Source organism: Rattus norvegicus, chromosome 1 (assembly GCF_021556685.1).
Source record: "Rattus norvegicus strain SHRSP/BbbUtx chromosome 1, alternate assembly SHRSP_T2T, whole genome shotgun sequence".
Classification (NCBI taxonomy): domain Eukaryota; kingdom Metazoa; phylum Chordata; class Mammalia; order Rodentia; family Muridae; genus Rattus; species Rattus norvegicus.
Window position 1 is genome coordinate 156,846,054 of NC_141534.1, and position 21,768 is coordinate 156,867,821.

Genomic DNA, 21,768 nt, shown 5'->3' on the forward strand with positions numbered 1-21,768 from the left:
TCTAAGGAACAGAATATATGCTACGTGACCATTAAAAGATTAGGATTTTAGGTAATATAAATCTTCTGTGTAGAGATCTGATCTCATGATGCCAAGCAGGAAGCAAGTTCTTCACACAAAGTGCCAATAAAACATGTAATAATGAGACAAATGATGCTACAGGGGGAAGATTTGCACTGTGGCAGTGACTGGACTGGCTGTGGCAGACAATGCAGTGCAGAGTGGGGTGGAAACCACCAAGAGTCACAGGAATAGGTCAACTGCTCTGTGTAACAAGAGAATGCTAGGACAGACTTCCCCTAAGGGGGAGACTGGCTTCAACTCTAGTAAGTAGAGTCATAATCAGGATGAACAACTGGGGCCTCTGGAGCCTAGATGCAGAGGTCAGTAGTATAGAGGCCCTGCTTATCCTTTGGGTTTGGGGAGTGGGAAGGATCAAGATGTCAAAAAAACATGTCTGCCCCTTGGGGACGCCCAACCTCTGTGTTTGGGTCAGATCCTCTGATTATCTTGCTGCTTTACTTTCTAAGGGAGATCATTTACATTGAGTCAGGTATCTGATGTATACTGTTCATCATATTTCACACCGGCTCATTTTATAAGGGATTTATTACATCTATCTCCCCTTTCTTCCCTCAAAACCCTCTAATATAGTCCCCCTTTGCTCTCTTTCAAATCCATGACCTCTTTTTCAATTGTTGTTGCCTATGTGAATAAACAACCTGCTCAGGCTGTTTAATGTTACATGTATGTATATGGTTTTAGGGCTGACCCTTATTGGATAACTAACTGGTACTCTTCCGTGGGGAAGAGTATCTCTCTTGTTCTCAGCATTCCTGTGCAGGGTAGGCTTGTATGGCTAGGCTTTCCCTAGCCATGTTAGCATGTCCATTTGAGCTGCTCTTCTTGTTCAGCTCATGCTTCAGAAGCCACACTGCTAAGACTTCATGGGTGTAGCCTCTGGAGACATGATCTTATAGCAAACTCCCTCCATGTCTCTTATAGTTTTTCTGTCCCCTCTTCCACAGTGATTCCTGAGGATAAGGTACAGAAGTTGTGTTACAGATACATCAACCGGGCTGCAGAATTCTGCATTTTGACCTGTTATGTTTTTCTGTAATAGCCTCTGTTTGTTACAAAGGACTTTGCCTGGTGATGGATGAAATGTATCTGTGGGTATAAGGACAAATAGTTAGACTATAGCTAGGGATTGTGCTAGTTTAATAGAGTGGCAGTAGTGGGTTCTCCTCCAAGACCCATGACCTCACCAGCACTGGGTAGTTGGGTGGGTTTCCCCTCCCAGCTTCTTAAAGTGGCACAGGAGAGAAATGGTTTCTTAGTTCTGAGGTGTTGGCCTTTCATTGTGTGACCCCAAGTTCTATCAGTGGCTGTGCTGCTTTTTGACATGTTGCTGTTACACAACTTAATTTGGCTTTGTGTCCAGCTAGCGCAGGAATAGATTTCCTATAAGGGTTTCTTTCTGTCCAAATTCTGGTTCCATCACAAGTTCTTCCTGTGTTTTCCATTTCATACATCCTATCCCCTTACTTTGCCTTTGGGCTGTAAATGACAACTTCTCTGCTATACTTTACTTTTGGATCAATAGGAGAGGTGATAGAAGAAAGTATGGCTTTCTGGAGAGCTTAGTACGTGAAAAAAATAGCAGTTCAAGTACAGAAATGAAACCGCAAAATAGCTAGCCTTGGGGTTTAGTGGCGGCAATCTTGGGCAAGGTTCCATGGCCCTAGGGTGAATTGTTTCCTTGCCTGGGCTTTCTGTTCCTCGGCCAGGAGGGGAAAAGCCATCACCTTCAGAGGATTTTTCTCAGCTTTTGATCCTGACGTCACTAAGAACCGATGGAGATTAACAGGGAGGAGCGGTTCCGCCAGTAGTGACTTCATTTTTTATGTCTACGGCAAAGCTCCTGGCATGAGCCTCCTCAGCAAGCTGACTTCCCTCTTGTCCTGGGATTCTGTGACCCACTTTCCTTCTTACTCAGAGTCAAGGGAGTGACCTGCTCAACTCATCATGCTCTGTGACTGCTTTGTTTACTTTCACTCCTGGGCTGAGGGCTATGACACAAAGCCAAATTAAGTTGTGTAACAGCAACATGTCAAAAAGAAGCACAGCCACTGAGAGAACTTGGGGGCCACACAGTGAAAGGCCAACACCTCAGAACTGAGAATGGTTAGAGAATCCTGTGGACTTCTTTCAGCCAGCTGAAGTCATCTACCTACCCAGCACTTTCTAAATGGCCTTCTGCTATTTTATTCTTTGTACCTGAGTAAGAACTCATCTATTAACTTGGGATGAAGGTCATAAGAAATTGCCCTAACCCACCAGCCATTGTGTATCTGACTTAGTCCTTCTATCTCCTTGGCAGGTCACTTGCCTTACTGTCTCTGCTTCAGTTGTGCTTTATGTGCATTAGGGGAACCAGCCTGTGGAATCAAGATTTCGTGACTGTATTTCACCCATAAAGCCCACTGCTCACTTTCTAACTTGTACCTTATCTTAGATTTAAGTTTGAAATGAGTTCATTTCTGCAAGGTTAAACTGTGAACCTCTTGTGTGCCTGTACCCTGGACATCGTCAAGGACCCTAATAGCTGCTTATGTCCTCTCTCATGCTGCCCTTACCTCTTTGTCCCACCGTTGCCCTTGCTTCGGAGCCCAGCTTCTTCTCCCTTCTAGAAGCTTCATCTTATAAACGTCTCCCTTTTTCTTGTCTCAAAAGCTCCTGCCAAGACTGATGCTTCCTACAGGGTGGGGCTTTATTTTCTGAGTGATGGTTTCTTTTGCAGTTCCAGTGTGGTGGATCCAGCTTCCAGTGCGATTGAAAGGTCCCAGGAAAATACGAGGACTCCAGCTGTGTCTCTGCCCAAGGTAGATTGAGCCCAGACAGTTATAATCTCGTTATTGGCAGGAATGCCAATTTTCCCATTGGGTCAAAGCAAAACAAAAATACTGAGACTCCTGTAATTCATTGTGTGGCCCAGGTGTACATAATTTGGCTATTTAGTTTAAGAAGTCATTCCTGTGGTGGATAAAGTTGATAATTATTATGTTTGTGTTGCTAAAGGCACAGATTTCTTTCTGGCCTCATGAGTTAAGCAGTTTAAGGGCAGAAGAGATGGATGGCCTCAGTGCTGAAGAGAGTTCACTGTTTATACTTTTTTTTTTTCCTGCCTGTAACTCCAGCTCTAGCGATTCAATGCTTCTGGCCTCTGTGGGTACCTGCATGCTCATCTACCCCACCCCCACCCCACAACATATACATAATTAAGCCTTAAAATTGTTTTAAAAAGAGCCAGGGGGTGAGCCATCATTTAATCCCAGGCCTTGGGATGAGTAGAGGACAGACACAGTAGGATCTCTATGAGTTCCAGGCCAGCTCGGTCTAGATAGCTAGTTCTAGGCCAGACAGAGAAGTATAGTGAGACCCCAGTAAAAAGTTAAATGTAAACATCCTATATGGTATTGCCTTTCTTAGGCTATGGAATGTGGCTTCTCAGCTCTCCCACAGTCCTTATTTTTAAGCATAGCTTCCTGAATGTCTAGTAGAGGTCGGTTTCCAGGGGGAACTGACTATTTGTAAGACTACAAACAGTAATAATTTTATAGACAGTTGTATTAATATGAAAAATCAGAGGCAGGAATATTGGGAAGCATAAGACATTTTATAGCCTGTGTAGGAAGGCCCTGTCTCAGAACAGCATCAAACCCAGTCTGTATGTACTTATGACTTTGTCATCAGAGTTGTCCATAACAATGACTGTGAAGCACTTCAACATGACTGAAGTCATCATTCAAGTAAATGTCAAAGAGCTGTTCTTTGGTGTAGTAAGTTGTGTGGTAGGAAGTGCCCTGATGGGAATCTGACCTAATTAGAAACCTAGGATTTCCTTGCCCTTGACTGAGTCTTTGCTTCTGGTCTAACTCAAAGGACTTTGGCAATGCATATACTTTATACAATTGTACCTGTGTTTGTGAATGAGGTATAGTAATTTTATGCTAACCGAACTAAACAGTGGCCTTAGGTCCAAACATGCCTGGATTGAACTGGTTAAAGCTATCAAGTATGTGTGTTCATAAGCATTTGCTAGTGCTGAGTTGCTGCTATGACATTTAAACCAAGTTTAATAAACAATATTTTCCCCCAGCAAAGGAAGAATCCATTCGACAGCCTCGAGACGCCAGAAGATCTCTCATCGCAACAAACCAAAACCAAGCAGTCAAAAACTGGAAAAGCTGGTTTATTTCAGATTTCAAAAGAGGGTAAATATTATTTTCCTGGCCCAGCTATTTTTATCTTTGTTATCTGTGGACAGGGGGAAATGCTCAGAGTTCCTTTCACTAAAATAACTCCCTGGAGAAAGTGAGAAGTCTTGATGGTTTTCTCCTGCTGCTCTGTCCATTGTCTAGATATTAGGAGCTGAATGTCTGCACATTCCAGTCCTGTGCCTGCCACGTGCTCTGTGACCTCTGTGCTTTGAGTTCCCTCAGCAGTGACATGGGAAAGTTTTGGACTGGAGGCATGCAGTCTTCCACATAATAGTACTTCTTGTATGCCTTCCATGTGCCGACATGTTTGTCTGTTTAAAAGAAGTTGACAAAAAAATGTGAAGTTGTCTCAGGAAGAAATGATAAGGCTTTCTTCTCAGGAGCATTTGATCAAGTGTGTGGTTTGACTGAGTGAAATTTGCCACTTATGGAAGTTTACATGCCAGGAAGAGAAAATTCTGTTCCTTCAAAAGCAACTGTAAGAAGATGTCACTCACTGAAATTCATCAAAGATGAGAAACAGTTGGACAGTGACCTTGAGCCTTCAGTTAGCCTGTCTTAATATGTTTCCCATCAGGTACACTTTACAATACGCAAATGTCATGTAGGAATTGAAGCCTGTTAGCTGTTTTTAAACTTTTTTGATAAGACATTAGTTTTAGGTATTGGGGATTTTTATTTTAAATATTGAGTTACTTTTTATGATTTTAAAAGATGGTGTTTGTATTTTCCTTTCAGTCTCCTTTGAGAAATTAAGAAAAACTTTTTAAAGATTATTTTATTCATGTTTGGTACCCTCAGAGTTCAGAAGAGGGCACCAGATTCCCTGGGAACTGGAGTTACAGATGGTTGTGTCCCCAAGTGGATGTTGGGAATTAAACCAAGGTCCTCTGTAAAAACAAGTGCTTTTCACCACTGAGAGATCTTTCTAGCCCCTACAAACTCTGTTTTAAAAGTTTTTATAATCAGTATAAAGTATCCCAGGGATTAAACCACTACCCAAAGACTATACATGGCTCCAGCTGCATAGGTAGCACAGGATGGCCTTGTTGGGCACCAATGGAAGGAGAAGCTGTTGGTCCTGCCAAGGTTGGACCCCCAGTGTAGGGGAATGTCAGGGGGCAGGAAGGGGGGTGGATGGGGAGGGGAATGGGATAGGGGCTTTTGGACAGGAAACTGGGAAAGGGACTAGCATTTGAAATATAAATTTAAAAATCCAATAAAAAATTAATGAAAAATAAAGTATCGCAAAGTAAATAAAGCACAGTAATATTTTCAATAATTTTACATACAAAATAATACAAAAATAATCTTGTTAGGACATTTTACACATACATTTCACTGTATCTTGCTTGCATTAATCCCCACTACCTTGCCCCATTCCTCCCATTCCTCATTAGTTCTCCCACTTGCTAAAAATAACCCCCTTCAACCTTTATGTCACACACACACACACACACACACACACACACACGCACACACAGACACACACACCTTGATTTCACATAAGAAAAATATGTGATATTTTTGCTTCTCTCTATATTTTCTCTCTCTCTCCCCTTTCTCTTTAAACCTCTCTTTATATAGTGCCTCTTGTACTTTCACATCTTGTGTGTGCACACATATAGAGGTCAGATAGCAACTTGTGGACTTGGTTCTCTCTGTCTACTTCTTATGGATTTCAGGGGATTGAACTCAGTTTGCCAAACTTGAGTGGAAAATGCCTTTACCCTCTGAACCATCTTATCAGCTTTTGTACATCAATTTTAAGAGAAGACATTGTTTACAATAACATTTAACAGAATGTATATACAATACCTATATATGTCCTATTCCCACATGTGCAGATCCTCCCCCATGATTAGTATCTGCTACTACAGTGGTATGCTTTTTATAACTATAAAAGTGTGACTACTTCTCTATTACTGTGAAGTGATGCCATTATCGGGGCAACTTATAAAAGAAACCATCTAATTTGGAGGCTTGCTTACAGTCACAGAGAGTGAGTTCATGATATCCTGGTGGGAACATGGCAGTAGCCATGGTGTTGGCACAATAGCTGGGAGCTATGCCTTACTGAAAAGTAGGGGAGAGAGATAGAGATAGAGATAGAGATAGAGATAGAGATAGAGATAGAGAGAGAGAGAGAGAGAGAGAGAGAGAGAGAGAGAGAGAAGAGCTAACTGGGAATGGGTGGGCTTTTGAATTTCAAAGCCTATTCCCAGTCACACATTTCCTCCATCAAGGCCACACCTCCTAATCCTTCCCAAACAGTTCCACCAAGTAGGCAGAAAACATTCAAATAGATGAGCCTGTGTAGGCTTCTCTCATTCTAACCACCATACCACACAGACAAGCTACTTTGAAACATCTTTGTCATCCAGAGTCAATAGTTCACATCAAGGATTTACTGTTGGTGTTCTATCTTCTGTGGCTTTGGACAAATGTTTAATGCCATGTATTACCATTGCAGTATCATAGGATAATGTTTTTACTATAAAAGTCATCCGTGTAGTGTGTAATATACTGGTCTGTAAGTGCTTTCCCTATCAGGTCTGCATTTATGCAGCTTCCCTTACTATCTTTAATATTCCCATAGTGCTTACTAGATGCAGACTAAACTTAGGTCTCCTTTAAATTGTAGAGTTGCTCTCCACTTAATATATTGCCTAATATGTTTTAATTTTCAGGTGGGTTGTCAGAATCAAAAGAAAAGCCATCTATTCCAGATATGTCATGTCAAAAGTCAGAGAAACCAAAGCAACCTGTATCCATGGAGACAGAAAATGCGTCTCTTATCAAAGCTCCAATCCCCAAAGCCAGAAAACTGATCTACAAATCAAATGACTTAAAGAACGACGATTACCTGTCTTTTGCTGGACAAAGGAGGGACTCCCTGAATGCGAGAGGGACTCCAAGAGGGATCCTAAAGCGCAACTCCAGTTCCAGTAGCACGGACTCAGAGACTCTCCGTTTAAATTACAACTTGGATCCGAAAAACAAAATCCTATCACCTGGCCTCACCATCCATGAGAGAATTTCTGAAAAGGAACATTCTTTAGATGATGACTCTTGCACAAACTCACTTGAGCCCTTAAAGCATGTGAGATTCTCTGCCGTGAAGAATGACCTTCCACAGAGTCCTAGACCTGTCCTTGGCCAGGAAGTAGGAGAATTTACTGTTTTAGAATCTGACAGGTTGCAAAATGGAACTGAAGATACAGGGGACATAGATGAGTTTCAGGATCACCCAGAGTTCTCCCACAGAAAACCTTTGTCTCTTTATCAGTCAGTGACAAACCCAAGAATTTCGGAAAGGGAAACAGAACAGCCGATGTCTTCTGGGTCTATTCCAAGTGAGGAGATCTCTTGCCATTCAGACATTCTACCCACAAGACCTCAGTGTGTGGAGAGTTCATCCATCATCAGTGAACAAGATAAATCATCACATTTTACAAAGCTTCAATCAGAAATGTCCAAAAGCCCTGAGGGTAAGAGTTGCCATTGCAAGTTACAAAAGCTGACCTCACCAGACAAGCTGGTGAAATGACCAGACCAGCCATCCCTGTAGAAGATCAAGGTTTTGTTTAAGCTTGCCAGCTACATTTCAAATAGCTGCCATTTGGTGACTTTCCTAAATCATCACCATTGTCAAAAGAATCAGGATAGCACAGTGTCTAGCTTATGTTTAATATGAGTTCCCTTACAGTTGATCCTAAAAATATAAAATAAAAAATAAATGAAATCAGCCAGGAATGGTGACACAGGCCTTTAGTCCCACCACTTGGGAGGCTAAGGCAGGAGGATCTCTGTGAGTTTAAAGCCAGACTGGTTGACATAGTGAGTTCCAGGAAATTCAGAGCTGCCTCTGTTTCTGTTTTAAAGAGAAAAAGAAAGAAAGAAAGAAAGAAAGAAAGAAAGAAAGAAAGAAAGAAAGAAAGAGAGAGGTGAAAAAAGAAACCACATGTATAGATAACAATGTTTTGAGTTAAATAAAAATGAGTATAGAGAGTAGATAGTAAATGAACTATGAAATGTTTGCATAAACACATCATTATTTCCTAGTTTAGGGCTATGAAACTAGACTTATGAGGGAATGACCTTCAAACTACCTTCTCCTGTTCCTTCTAGCTTTTTTACATCATTGTTGGACCTTGAAAAACATAAATTTGAAATGTAATATTTTGTACCTTCTCACATCTTAATTACATCTTCATCTGATCCTGGGATGTTTTTAAAGTCATAAGATTTTAAAAATGGCCGTAATAAGTTACCTCTTCGGTTGTTGACATTAGGCCAACGCTGAAGAACATTAGCTTAACCCTGTAGCTCCATACATGTCTGAGTCAGTCACTCACTAAGAGACAAGACTCCTTTGCTCTTTGCCCATTTAAATTATTTGAATATAATAGAACTCTTTTTTAGAAAAAAAAAAACAAGTGCTTCTTCAAGTAATCATATAATTCATGTGAGAAGAAATTACTGATGATTGCCCAAACATTAGCTAGTATTTATATGGCATTTACTTAAATCAGTGGTTCTCAACTTTCCTAATGCTGTGACCTTTTAATACAGTTCCTCATGAGATGATGCCCCCCCAACCATAAAATTATTTTGTTACTACTTCATACTATAATTTTGCTACTGTTATGAATTGTAATGTAAACATCTGACACAGAGGGTATGGATCATGACCCACAGGTGAAGAACCACTGACTTAGACGTTTATCTTAAGGATGAAAAATGTCCAGGGATAATATTTCTCTTTGTTATAATTTATAAGGAGAACGTGACAAGACTTCCTTGTCCTGAAACTACACCTGCTTCCTCACAGGCTGTCCTTGGAACTTTGCATTTAGTTATTTGTTCTGTTAGATTTTACAATCATGACTGACTATTTTCATTTTTGGAAGAAAATACAGTCAGCAAAGCTCTTTCAGATAGGCTAATAGCCTTCCTAGTCTCAGAGAGTGCTTACATACAAAGGTATGCCCATTCACTAAGAGCCCTTCTCACTGCTTGATTATTAAAATAATCTATACATTCAAAGACCTCCCTATAAGCACGTGACCCCCAAGGGCTTGGCTTTAGTTACAGCTTCAGTACAATCAAGACTTAGCTTATGTTCACAATGACAAACAACACAAAAACATTCTTTGGAGAGAAGGAAATATTACTCATTATAGAATTTTTAAAGAAATATTCATATTTTAGTGTAACAGCTTTATATTTAAGAAGAATCATATACACACACGATTTTAAAAGTTCTCATTTGTGATATTGCTGTTCGACGATAACTTTTGGTAACTGGTAGTTATATACACTGCCAAAAAATTTAGGTACGTATGTAATTCATAAAATATATTTATAATACCCTGACTTTTTAAGATTTACTTTTAATTTTGCATGAGTATTTTGCCTGATTCTGTGCCTATTCACCATGTTCTGCAGGCCAAAGAGGGTGTCAAATCTTTGAACTGGAGTTACAGATGGCTTTGAGCCACCATGTGGATGCTGTGAATTGAACCCAGGTTCTCTGGAAGAACAGCCAGTGCCCTTAACCACTGAGTCATCTCTAACCATTACCTACAAAACTTTGTTATTTTAGCCAAGAGTTTTTTTACAAATGTTTTCCTCATTATTAGTCTGTAAACAGACATATAATTCTTTAAGACTTTCACAATTATTGACAAATATTTAATGATACGATATGTACTTAAGTAAGAAAGCTGGTATCTACTACGTATTGGTATTGTGCGAGTCTCTTATGTTTTTGCATTTAGTCAGAGTTAATTAAAATTAAAGATTTAATTTTATAAACTGACATGTTTTTATTGATCTGAAAATGTGGCCGACTGTAAAAATATTCAGCTCATCTTATGTTAGGAATACCCCCCTGAATTTCAAAGAAAATTAGCATTTTAAAGAGAAGTCTTAAAGCACATGAGCCTTTACTAGTGTAAGTAAATGCCTAATGAGATCTTACAAAATGCCCGTGCACCTTGTAATTGTGGCTCAAAAAGACTCTAACCACCTTTCTTTAGACCCCTAACCATTGCTTAGCTGACAACAGGCAGCCAGCTCAGTTGACTTGGCTTACTTAACTACAGACTCCCGACAAGTGGAAAGGAAATGAGACACAATGGAGGAGGCTGCTCTGATTAGAGTCTAAAACTCCAGGATGCAGACCAATCACCAGGACAGCTGTTAGTCAAGATTCCTGGGCCCTGGTTTCAGAGATTTTTGATTTAATACATCAGGAGTTAGGCCCAGGAATGCGAAGATTCTCATTTTCTTATCCAAGTGTTCTGGAAAGAATTCATTGTTTAGTCTTACTTGAAAGTTGTTTTTCTAACTCCTGAACCGCCTTTAGTTTGTGCTTCTCAAAGCTTCCCCTATGGCTTATGACAACTCCCTTTGGATGAGCAAAGCCATAAAACCAGTATGACATCCACTGCTGGATTTTCAGTTTTATGCAAATACTTGAGAGTTGGAGATTAATACTTAAATATAACGTGGAGCAGAATGCAAAGTTCATAGGATTTTTAAAACATATATACTATGGACTCTAATAAAAACTTTTCAAGTACCTCTTCACACTACTTGAAGGGGTCTACATTTGTTTTCCTCTCCTGTTACAAGGTATTTTTTTGCAGAATAGTTAATAAGTATACCTTATACTAAACTCCCTGAAAGATGTTGTACTGTGGAAAGTGCCCTTTTTAGAACATAGTATGAATTATTGAAAAATGGCCCTGTAAACATGATCTTATTTAGAAAAGCCTTTCTGTATTGCAGATGAACTGACTCAGTGTGTTGAGCCTGAGCCATCCCAGACATCAGACCACAGTTTTAGAGACCATCGGCAAGGTAAGCCTCTTCTCACGGCTCTCACTGATCAGACAGCCTCACCCGTGGGTCCATGTGCTACAGAGATAAGGAAGACAACTGATGATTCCATATCTAAAGTCCTAGACTGGTTTAATCGAAGTTCTCATACAGAGGACAGTACATCAACTCTCCAACATCTTCAAGGACTAGATCTCAGAGAGCAAACAGACTCGAGAGCACAGATTAGCAATACCTTGATGACAGACAACATGTCTCTGAAGGGAGATGACACAAAGGTCCCAGCATCCACTACAACTAAGGTGAAGCCTGTGAGGCCTGACTCAACATTTCAAGAAGAGGGAGATGTGCTGGCTTCTGAAAGTTGCCGAGACAGTGACGCACTTCTCAAGTCTAACTCTGAGGATTTGTCCCAACAAGGCACCCTCAAGAAAGGTCCAGATACACTGCAACGATTTGAAAGATACAGAATCCCAAGTCACAAGAATGAAAACATGGGTGATAGCCAAGGTTCAGAGAGTACAGGAGAAGGAGTTGGGACCCTTCCTGCAGACAGTGACTACCTGCTCAGACCTCTGAAAAGATCTGATTCAGAGGAAGCCCCATGGAACACTACGCATCCCAGCAGCTTAGGTAAAGGGAAAACCAAGTTCCATGTACCTCAAAAAAGTAAGAGGAACACACATATAAATGCTGACTCTTCAGTAATTTTCCTAGATTCCATTTTGAAAGACGATGCAGAGAGGAAAAGCAAAACCAGAAATATCTCCTTCCTAAAACCTTCTCTAGAGACAGAGAATAGTGGGTTGCCCCCTGGGGCTACTGACAGTGGATCTTCTTGGAGGAAGCCTGAGGACCAAGAAGAAGTTGGTGAGGAACCCAAGAACCAAGTGCTGAGAGAGAAATACAAACGGGTGAGCGACAGAATATCTTTTTGGGAAGGAGGCAAAGCTGGTGCTAAGTTAAAGGCACCACAGCCTGCATCTTCTTGTAGCCAGGAGTCATCTTCAACTAAAGCATACCAGCCCGTGAAGTCACAAGTCATGTCCCTGGGCAGTTTATCTTTAGGCCAGAGTGACTATAGTCAAGTCACAGCTAAACATGGGGTCTTTGATGGGGATGACCAAACACCTCGTCTCGCTAGTTCTTCTTCCTCCAATAAACCTGAAACAACCGGGTCCCCAATATCAGGTCTATCCAAAAACCACCCTTCAGGTAACCAGTTCGGTAAAGTAACTCTACCTCAAACTATGGAGAATGAAACACACCCTTCTTTGGAGAAAGACAGATTTCTGATTGATAAATCAAATGGCAACTTCAAAGTTCTGTCTCTAAGAGAAAGGATGGATGAACGCAATACAGAACACGTCTATAGTCACTCTCAGTTTGAGAATCTGAGGAAGTTTTGGGGCCTGGGAGCTGACGGAAACAGTAAACATAGTGATGGGAATAATACTGCTACAAACAAACAAACGTCTGTGCCGTCGAACAGACAGAAATCCAAGGAGTTTAACACCGTGAACTTATCAAGTGAAAAGACCCCTGAAGTAGAAGAAGGAAGACATTTAAGGCAGGGAAATGTTGGAGCTGCAGAAGAGATGGAGAAATTAAACTTAAAGTGCAGGCTTCCAGCACCACCAGACGAAACCAAATTTCCACAGAAAACACCACAAAAGTTCACTTATCCGTTGGTAGGAAATGAGCCTTCGAAGGAAGATGTAGGAAAAAATACAGAATGCTTGGTTACCCCAGTGACTGAAAAGGCTTGCTCGGATCAAGAGATTCAAGAATCCATAGTGAAAACAAGTGTTTTGCCTAAAGTCTCTACAGACACGTTCAAGGACAGGGTACAGAAGTTAGTGGCAGAAGCCACATCACCAGCAGGCCAGACTTCTGGCAAGGAAGTTCATGAGCAGCAAGCGCTCAAAGTCGGTGCTTCTGAAAATGGGGCATGGCCTCAAAACAAAAGTTTTGTCAAGGATGAGGAGGAACTCACAGGGGTCAAGAAGAGCACCAAAGAGCTCCAAAGAAGGATTCCACAGGACTGTAGTGTGGACAAACTCCTGAAGGAAGCAACTGGAACTCCGTCGAGTCCCTTGCAATCTCTGCAGGAACCGGTTATGACTAGACCCTCCTCCCCACCTAAAGAGGACCTATTGTTTAAAAAGTGGATAAGAGAGAATCACAGTCCTTCAGCAGATCAGAGAGAGAGAACAGCTCCTTCCCCACAGGGTGTTGAAACTTTGGCAGGTACAGATTTCACCTCGAAGGCCAAACATTGTAACACAGAAGGGATGCTTCAGTTGACTGCAGAAGGGTCTCCTCCATTGGCTCAGCCTTCCCAGTCTTTTGAGGGAGTTTCCAGTCCTCCAGCAGATGTGTCTTTATCTTGGAATGCTCCTCTTCTGTCCCAGGATAGCACCTTGTCTTCTCAGAGGGAAATTTCTGAGGCTATAGAGAAAGTTGTTCTTCCCTCCAAACCAGCAATGACCGATATAAATGCTGTATTGCAGAAGCTACTTAGAGAAGCTGGAGAAGTAGACACCAAGCTCCCTGAAAGACCCTTAAGCCCTCAGAGAGTGAGTTCTGTGTGGGCTGCTCCAGACCCTGTTGGTCCAAATGAGGACTCCCATTCTTCTTACCCGGTTCCTGATACAACTCATGAAGGCAGATCTGCTAGAATGGCACCATCAGCACATGCCACTACGTCACCTACTTATACTGTGACTCGGTATGGTCAGGAGCTACTTCAGGAAGTGGCAGAGACAGTGAGGGAGACGATCATTCAGCCTAAGCCAGAGTGCCCTGAATTCAGGGCTGCCTTGGAAAAACTACGAAAGGAAACACTGCAAACTTCCCTGTCAAAAGACGACAAGAATACAGTGACTATTTCCCCATCAGCCTTAACAGGTAGTTGTGAGACGTCCCATCAGCTTGCTTTTGAATTCCATCCTACAGAAATACAAGAAACTGTAGAGAAGGCTGAGGCTCCATCAGTTACTGAGAGCATTTTTGATGTTGGTCTTGAGAAACTTCTTAAAGAGATGTTCGAAGGGCCTCGTCAGCTCCAGCTGACAAGAGACATTTTGGAGAAGCAGACTTCACAGGCAGAGCAAGCAGGGCTCATGGGAGAAACACCCCATCCTTTTTTGGATGACTCAGGAGCCTCTAAAATGAACTTTGCAAGTAGTGGTTTGGAATCTCAAGTCAGCCCGTGTGATAAACAATTAGGAGGAGATGAAGCTGTCACTGGTCAATTGATAGATGTCCAGGGTTACGCAGGTGGGTTTGGGGTCTCTGAATGCCCCCAACCTTATGAAGACCATAAAAGAGAGGACGTTGAAACTGTGCTATTTGTAGAGGACAAAGGCAGAGAAAAGGTTATTGCAGAAGCAACACGGGCTCCCCAGAAACCAGGCTTTGAAGAAGCTCCTAAAGAAATGAGGGTGTCCAGAAATAAGCGCTCCATTGTTCTCCTGGAAACAAAAGGAAAGGCTACAGAAACAAGCACAGTTAAATCCGAACTAGCAACAGCATATAAGAGACAAGAGAAAGAACAAGGACCAGAGGCATGCTCTGAATCTGAGTTTTCAGATGGGAACACCAGCTCTAACAGGGAGAGCTGGAGAAATACCTCCAGTGAGTGTCTGGGACCTTTCACTCCATGAAGAGTCTGCTTCATCAGATAAATGTGCAAAGGATGGCGTTTTGATTGGGGTCATTTTGATATTTTTCCATAACAATATTCTTCTTTTTTTTTAGTTCTTCCAAACTTTTCTTCATTAGAAAGAGCCGTTTGATCTATTTTCTTTATTCAGATAATTGGAATAAGAACAGGTTTTCTCACAAGGCTGTGTTTTAGAATCATCTCATCAAATCTATAAAATTGTTAGATTCCAGCAGTATTTTTTAAAGAACTTTTTTTTAGATTAACAAGACCCTTTAAGACAGATAAACGAGTTGTTTTCTTAAAAACAATTAAAATTATCTCAACCAGCATTCCTCACAGACATCTCTAGGAAAAGTCAGAGTGAGAAAGTTCTACAAATGAACACAAACTCGGCATTTAGGGTCAGTGCTTTAGCAGGGGTGCAGCTCACGTTCAGGGCCAAATACAAAGCTGCGAGTTCCCTTCCCTCAGATACTTTCTGCTGAGGGTCCCCCACCCCACCTCATGTTTCTTTCCTCTCTCTTTGCAATTTCCTGCAAGAACATCTTCCCCTTCTCAAATACGTTTTTAGCCAAATGAGGTCACCTGATCCCACCTAAGGGCATTGCCTGGGCCTGCTACCTCAGCTAGATTTTGTGGGCTCTTACTTGATGGCTATATTTGTCTGAGAGCACTGGGGGTTCTCTTTTCAGCTTAGCCATAAAACCAGGGCTTGACTCCGATTGATATTGATCAACTCTTGGGCATTTTGGCAGAAAAACCGCCAAGCAAATTGGAATGAGAAGTTACCTGATCAGAGCATGAGGCAGTGGAGGATGCTATATGACTGGGGCGCTTTCACCAAAGCTGTTAAGGCAGTCGGTCATCTTCCCGTGCTTTGATAACGGCAATGGAACTAGATGAGCTTTACTAAGTGGCTGACTTGATGAGGTGTCAGGGTTGTTTTTGACAAGTAGCCATAGCATCTCTTCTTGACCACTGACCAAGGGATCTATATGGCATCCCAATTAATCAAGTTTAAGCTCTTTTATCAAATGTTGCTAATTAAAAGAAATAAATAAACAAGAAAAGTGAAATATTTTCAAAAACTAAACATACCCAAGAATAAAACCATCCCACTAATCCAGTGGAGGTATTCTCTTACAAAACTGCCCTTTGAGTTAGGAGAGAAAACTGGCCCGTATAAATCTGCACTTAGTAAGATTCTGGTGTACTACTAGAATGGCTACACGGTTTGCCACTTGGTTGGTAATTTTCCTGAATCTAGAAGACCTACATCTGTAGATCTGGAGAACTCACCAGCTGAGTGTTCAACCGTACACAGATGTTACACATCTGAACCCTGTCTTCTGTGGTTTTCTGGGAACTTTTTTTTAAATGGCCCAAGAGTTATTTCATGGCTGTCTTCAAAAGCTAGAACGTTAAGTGTGAAGATTAAAAGTGTGGCTTGATAAATTGTGTGCCCAAAATAGAAGTGTGAATAACTCAGAAAGTGTGAATGCCTGAGTACTTTTGTATTAGTGTTCACCTCAGTACTTTTGGTGTATGTTCACAAATAACCAGGAAAATTATTTTTGAAGGGTAATAGAGATATTTCCATTTCTCTTGTGAAGCGTTTAGAGGGACTGGGGATACTTTCTCTTTTCAGTCTACGGTTTCATTGCCCTCTGCAGACTGGGGATGCTTTTGCTTTGGTAGTGTGCAGTGTTCATCCGTTTTGTCTTGTAACAGGTTCAGAAGAAGAACACAGCCCTGTTTTGAAAACTTTGGAAAGGAGAGCTGCTAGGAAAATACCTTCCAAAAGTCTGGAAGACATTCCATCAGATTCATCAAGTGAGAATGAAGTTTGTCCCACAGTCCGTGCCTCCCCTAAGCTTAAACATGCTTGTGTGTGTACGTGCTTCCCTGTGGTCTCACTGCATGCTGGCCTGCACCAGAGCCTCCGGCGCAGCTGTTACAGAGGAGACGAGCCTTTTCCACGCGTGCTCAGGCGGCTTGGTGTTCAGTGTCCGCAACTTTGCTTTTAAATAATTCATGAAACTTAATTATGAGAAAACTAGATTTCCTTGAGTTGTTAAATCCCAGCTTGAGCTTTAAAAACACACAGGGCTGGGAGTGGCTTGGTGGATGAAGTCCTTGAGGTATGAGCATGACTACTATAGACTGTATTCCCAGGATCAACATAAAAGCTGGATGGGAATGGCAACATGTCTCTAATCCCAGCAATAGACAAACAAAGACAAGGGAGCCCCAGGGCAAGCTCACTAGCTGGATGCTCCAAGACAGTGGACTCTGGGTTCATAGAAAGACCATGGCTCAGTAAATAAGAGAGTGATCAAGGAAGACAGCCTGTATCAAGCCTCTGGCATCCACAAGCATGTGTATGCCTCATGTGTGTGCATGCCTACAAATATACACATATGTAGATATTCATACACACACAGATTCTCAATAAAAAATCCAAGTAAAGTGAGTTTTAAAGAATCATAGTACTAGTGGTGCTGGTGAAATTTGTACCAACAGAATCTATTGGATATTATTGTGTTCAGCAAATGGTCTAAGAATTTTTCCATATGTACCTGCCCATGAGAGGTGAATTGTCATCTTCATTTTACAACTGAGGAAAAATGGACTTTAAGAGGTAAAAATACCTTAGCTCACAATAAACTACTGTGAACAGTATTTATAAAGTGACCACATCACATATGACAGTAAATGCCCCATGAAATAGATTTAGTCCCTGACTTCAAGAGCTTTTCTTTCTTGTTTGTCACTTCTTTCCTACTCGCACACTTCTTTTGACGCTGACCAAAGACTAACATGAAATGCTCTAACGGTAATGTATCGCACAGGCTGCTGCTTTAACTGCTAAAGGCAGGGAGGGGTCTTTAGATATGGCAGAATGTCCACTGGGACTTATCTGACACCAATAGATTTAGAAATCATGGCCTCTGGAATTTTGTTCCAACTGTTTCGAAGTTATGATCTATCCTGGGGTCTCAGATGGCCATGAAAAAAAATTGTTAAATAAAAATTAACCACTGCCAAACTCAACTGATTGCTGACATTGTCCGACTTTGAATAAGTTTTAGGTATTCTCAGTTTGGGATTTTAAACAAAATTCAGGGTTTAAACAGAAATGAAGAAAAGCTCTTTCCCCAAAACAATTCATAAAATTCAGAGATTGCAAGGGCATGGAAGATAATATTCCCATTTCAGAATGTAGCTCTAACCCTCCTAAGGATCTTGGAATTTCAGGGTTGGAAAGGACCCTGAAGATCACTCATTCTGATTTCTCTCAGTGTCAAAATTCCCTCTAAAGCCTCCTCAACAGGTGGCCAACCCCCACATCTGCCTGAATGCTTCCAGAAAAGGCATGCCCAGTCCTTTGTGGGACAGCTCTGATTGTCCTTCCTTTTTTGCTGGTGATGGGCACTGAGGGGAAAAAAAGAAGAAAAAGACAACAATTATCCTATTTAGTAAAAGAACAAAACAAAACAAAACCCTCTTGTCTGAGAAGTGTAGGGTTATTGCCAAGGTGCGGCTCTAGAGTACTCAGGAATGTATAGGGTTAAAAAAAAAGTCACAGTCAGCTGACGGGTATTCTTGCACTCTCTCTTCCAAATACCGATACCCACTCTCACACTAGCCTGCCAAGATTCCACTTAGCAGCTGGTCCCCAGTTACATCTCTTAAGTTGGCTTCCCAAGCAAGCCTCCCAGAGGCATATGCAACGATGATGCGCATACACAAATATTTGTTAATGACCATAGGTTTGGGAAGGTGTTAGTCATGGCCAGAGTCTTACCCTCTGCAGAAGAACAGAAGGCTGCTTCAGCCCTGTGCTTTCCCTGTTGTCAGCGGATTGCTTGCAATGAGCAAACCCTCTAACCCTTGGGAGTCAGTGCGCAGCAGTTTGCTGCTGTGAGCCGCATAGCATAGAGGCTGAAATGGAAGCGCCCGCTAAGACACTGGCTCAAGTAGCTAATCTAAAGAGAAAGTATTTGGGGGAAGACATCTTGGTTGCACCCCTCACTGCATCTTGACTAATTGCTTCCAACTCCTCCGGGGAGCTCCCAGGGACAGACTCATTGTTCTCTTCTTATCAGCCCCATTAACCGTTTGTTAATTTCTCCTGAACAGATCAAGCAAAAGTAGATAATCTGCCTGAAGAATTAGTCCGTAGTGCTGAAGATGGTAAATATCTTTATGTGTTTGCATGTCTGTTTGCGTATTAAGTTCTGGGGTGATTTGGGCAGTCACTGGCATGCAGCGGTTGGGTAAATAGAAGAACGTCACTTGCCAGTATGTAGCCGATAGTGCCTAAGTTATAAAATGTGGTACATTTGATACTGCCTATATTCTTCAAGCCTCTGCTGGCGATAACATGAGGATCTCATCAGAGAGACTCGGGAAGCAAGGGTTTCTATAAATAGGAAATTATATTTCTGTGGGTATGAGCTAATTTGTGTTAACTTTGACTTGCAGAACCCTCTGAAGGCAGAAAGAGTAGATAGAGTGGGGATCTTGGGTTAAATTGTTCTTGTACTTGATTCTCAAATCTCATCATTTAGATCTTTCTAGGCACAACTGATAGAGTCTTTATTTCAAAGGAAAGGGCCCCAGGACTAGGGTAGATAAACCTGCCAGTGATTATATAAATGAGTATGGAATGATGGCGAGATGAATTGATTTCAAATATTAAGGAGCCACAAGCTCTTGAAGCATGTCAATGGAATATATATTTCTTTTGTTACAGCATTAACTGTATAATAGAGCCTTGGTAGGGGAAGGAATGAGTCTTATTTGTACAGTTCGACACTTAAAAGTGAATGATTTATATTTGGTGACAGCTCTTAAGTTTTGCAAGCTGTTCTTGCAATAATCATAAGAATGTGTATTTACTACGCAAAATGCAGCACAAGACCTCAGAGGTAATTTTTTTCTACATTATGCTAGGTTTTCTCGTTTTATATTTACAACCACCTTGTTGAAACAACTGAGAAAATAATTTTAGTCTTTATCTTGAAGTTTAAAAAATACTGCTCAGAAAAGTGAGGTGACCTTTTTGCAATCATACAGCTTATCAGTCAGAGAAAAAGCAGGGTGTGACGATTTGGATGCTCCTGGCCAGTGCTTCCTTCCTGTGTCCCTGCTGAGTTTGAGTGGCTTACAGAAAAGGGAACTCAGGTCTCCTACCCTGAGTCTTAGATTTTTAATTAAACGGGAGGCTTTAAGGAGGTTAATGAAGGATTCCACTGAGACACCACAAAAGCTGAAAACCTGTCAGATGAACTCTGCAACTTCAGTCGTAAAACTGGCATTTGAGTTTGACTTTCATGTCTGTTTAATCCTTAATCGAAATGGTATTTATTCTCAATGTTACTCTTCTGGGTAGATCAAAAAGCAGACCAGGACCCAGATACAAATGAATGTATACCAGGAAGTGAGTAGCAGGACATTTCTCATAAATGACTAAACATTTCATTCTACATAACATTAAATATGCTAATGAACTAATCCATTAATACCACAGCACTTATTAATACTATATTTCTGAGGCTTGCAAAAAAACTATTTCATTCTGATAAGGGCATATTAAAAACAGTTTACTATGCTGAAAGAATATACTTTCACTAAAGGAGACTTGTATATCTTAGGTTTTTACGCATATTGTTATTGATGCTATTAACTTCTCTTACTCTGTTCTTTGAATCTTTGCTCAAAATCAAATTGGCGCATTTTTATTGTAGTTCCCTTTTGTGCTGCATTATGCCATACACTTGGGGTCTGTATAACTTTTATATAGCAGCAAACAGAAAGCAATTTATTGCTGATTTGGATCCCTGAAAGAACTCTGCTTTGACGGTTCACAGCCAGCATAGTTGCTAGACCTCCTTGCATATCTATAAAAGTAAATTTCTGTTGTATTCAGGGTTTAAATTCTGAAGTTCTGAACTAGCTTCAAACAGTAAATATTCAATCTTTTTTTTAAAACAATTAACATTTGAATCTGAACAAAATACATACTTTTGCTATTAATGTCCAGCAAGTAATTTATATCCACCAAAAGACAAAGATAGTATTTGTTCCCAGTTTTCAGTATTAAGACTATTCTACATAGGGCAAATTCTATATTTGAAGTGGCTCTCTGGGCAGTGACAAAGCAAGCATCCATGCCTGCATGATTGTTAACGCCCCTCAACGCCCCTCTTTCATAAATGTAGACACTGGTGATATGAAGCGATCGATTGCTACCCAGGCCTGCTTTCAGCTCCACAGTATTGTGTGTAATAACCCCCTAAAGCCTTTGAATAAGCTAATGGGCCTCCTGAGGAGAGCTTCTCAGTGGAGGAGCCAGTAGATAGAGAAATCCTGTGCTGATGCCGGGAGTCTCTAATGCTTAGCTTGAAATCTGAGACTGCTCATGAGGTCTTCCTGAAGGCTCTGAGCTTTGGCACATGACTTGACAAATTCTTAAGAGCTGCCTAGGAGAGAAGGCAATTCAGACCTGACTCTGGGAGTATGCTACTGTCTGGCTGCTGCAGACAAAACAAGGTCCGACCCTGGAGATGTTTATGGACAAAGGGACTTTTTTTTTCCGTTGCCTTCAAACTAGGATGTGCAAAAGTATGGGCGTCTGATTTTTTTGTTGTTGTCGTTTGCTTAACGTTTTGTGTGATGCATGAAAACAAAGCACAGATGGACACATGTCTATGCCTCTGTCTTCATCCATGACCTAATAGATTAATTATGTGCTGTGATGTAGGTAAGTAATTTCTTTAGAAATTTTTTAAAAATGTGATTCTTACTTTCTTTTCATTAGTAAATAACATTCTTTTTTTTTTTTTTTTGGTTCTTTTTTCGGAGCTGGGGACCAAACCCAGGGCCTTGTGCTTCCTAGGCAAGCGCTCTACTACTGAGCTAAATCCCCAATCCCCAGTAAATAACATTCTTACCATAAGG

General features: G+C 41.1%; 1 protein-coding gene across 26 annotated transcripts in view; it reads left to right on the forward strand.

Moving 5' to 3' along the window:
* Sytl2 (synaptotagmin-like 2) overlaps positions 1-21,768 on the forward strand; it is a 107,585-nt gene that overhangs the window by 64,170 nt on the left and 21,647 nt on the right. For 4 of the 26 annotated variants that reach the window (XM_087570138.1, XM_087570155.1, XM_087570131.1 and 1 more), the window contains exons 5-11: positions 2,804-2,885; positions 4,163-4,277; positions 6,974-7,774; positions 11,082-11,153; positions 16,534-16,635; positions 18,946-18,999; positions 20,201-20,248. In XM_087570138.1, coding sequence (XP_087426264.1) covers positions 2,804-2,885; positions 4,163-4,277; positions 6,974-7,774; positions 11,082-11,153; positions 16,534-16,635; positions 18,946-18,999; positions 20,201-20,248 — 1,274 coding nt within the window. 26 annotated transcript variants of the gene reach the window in all.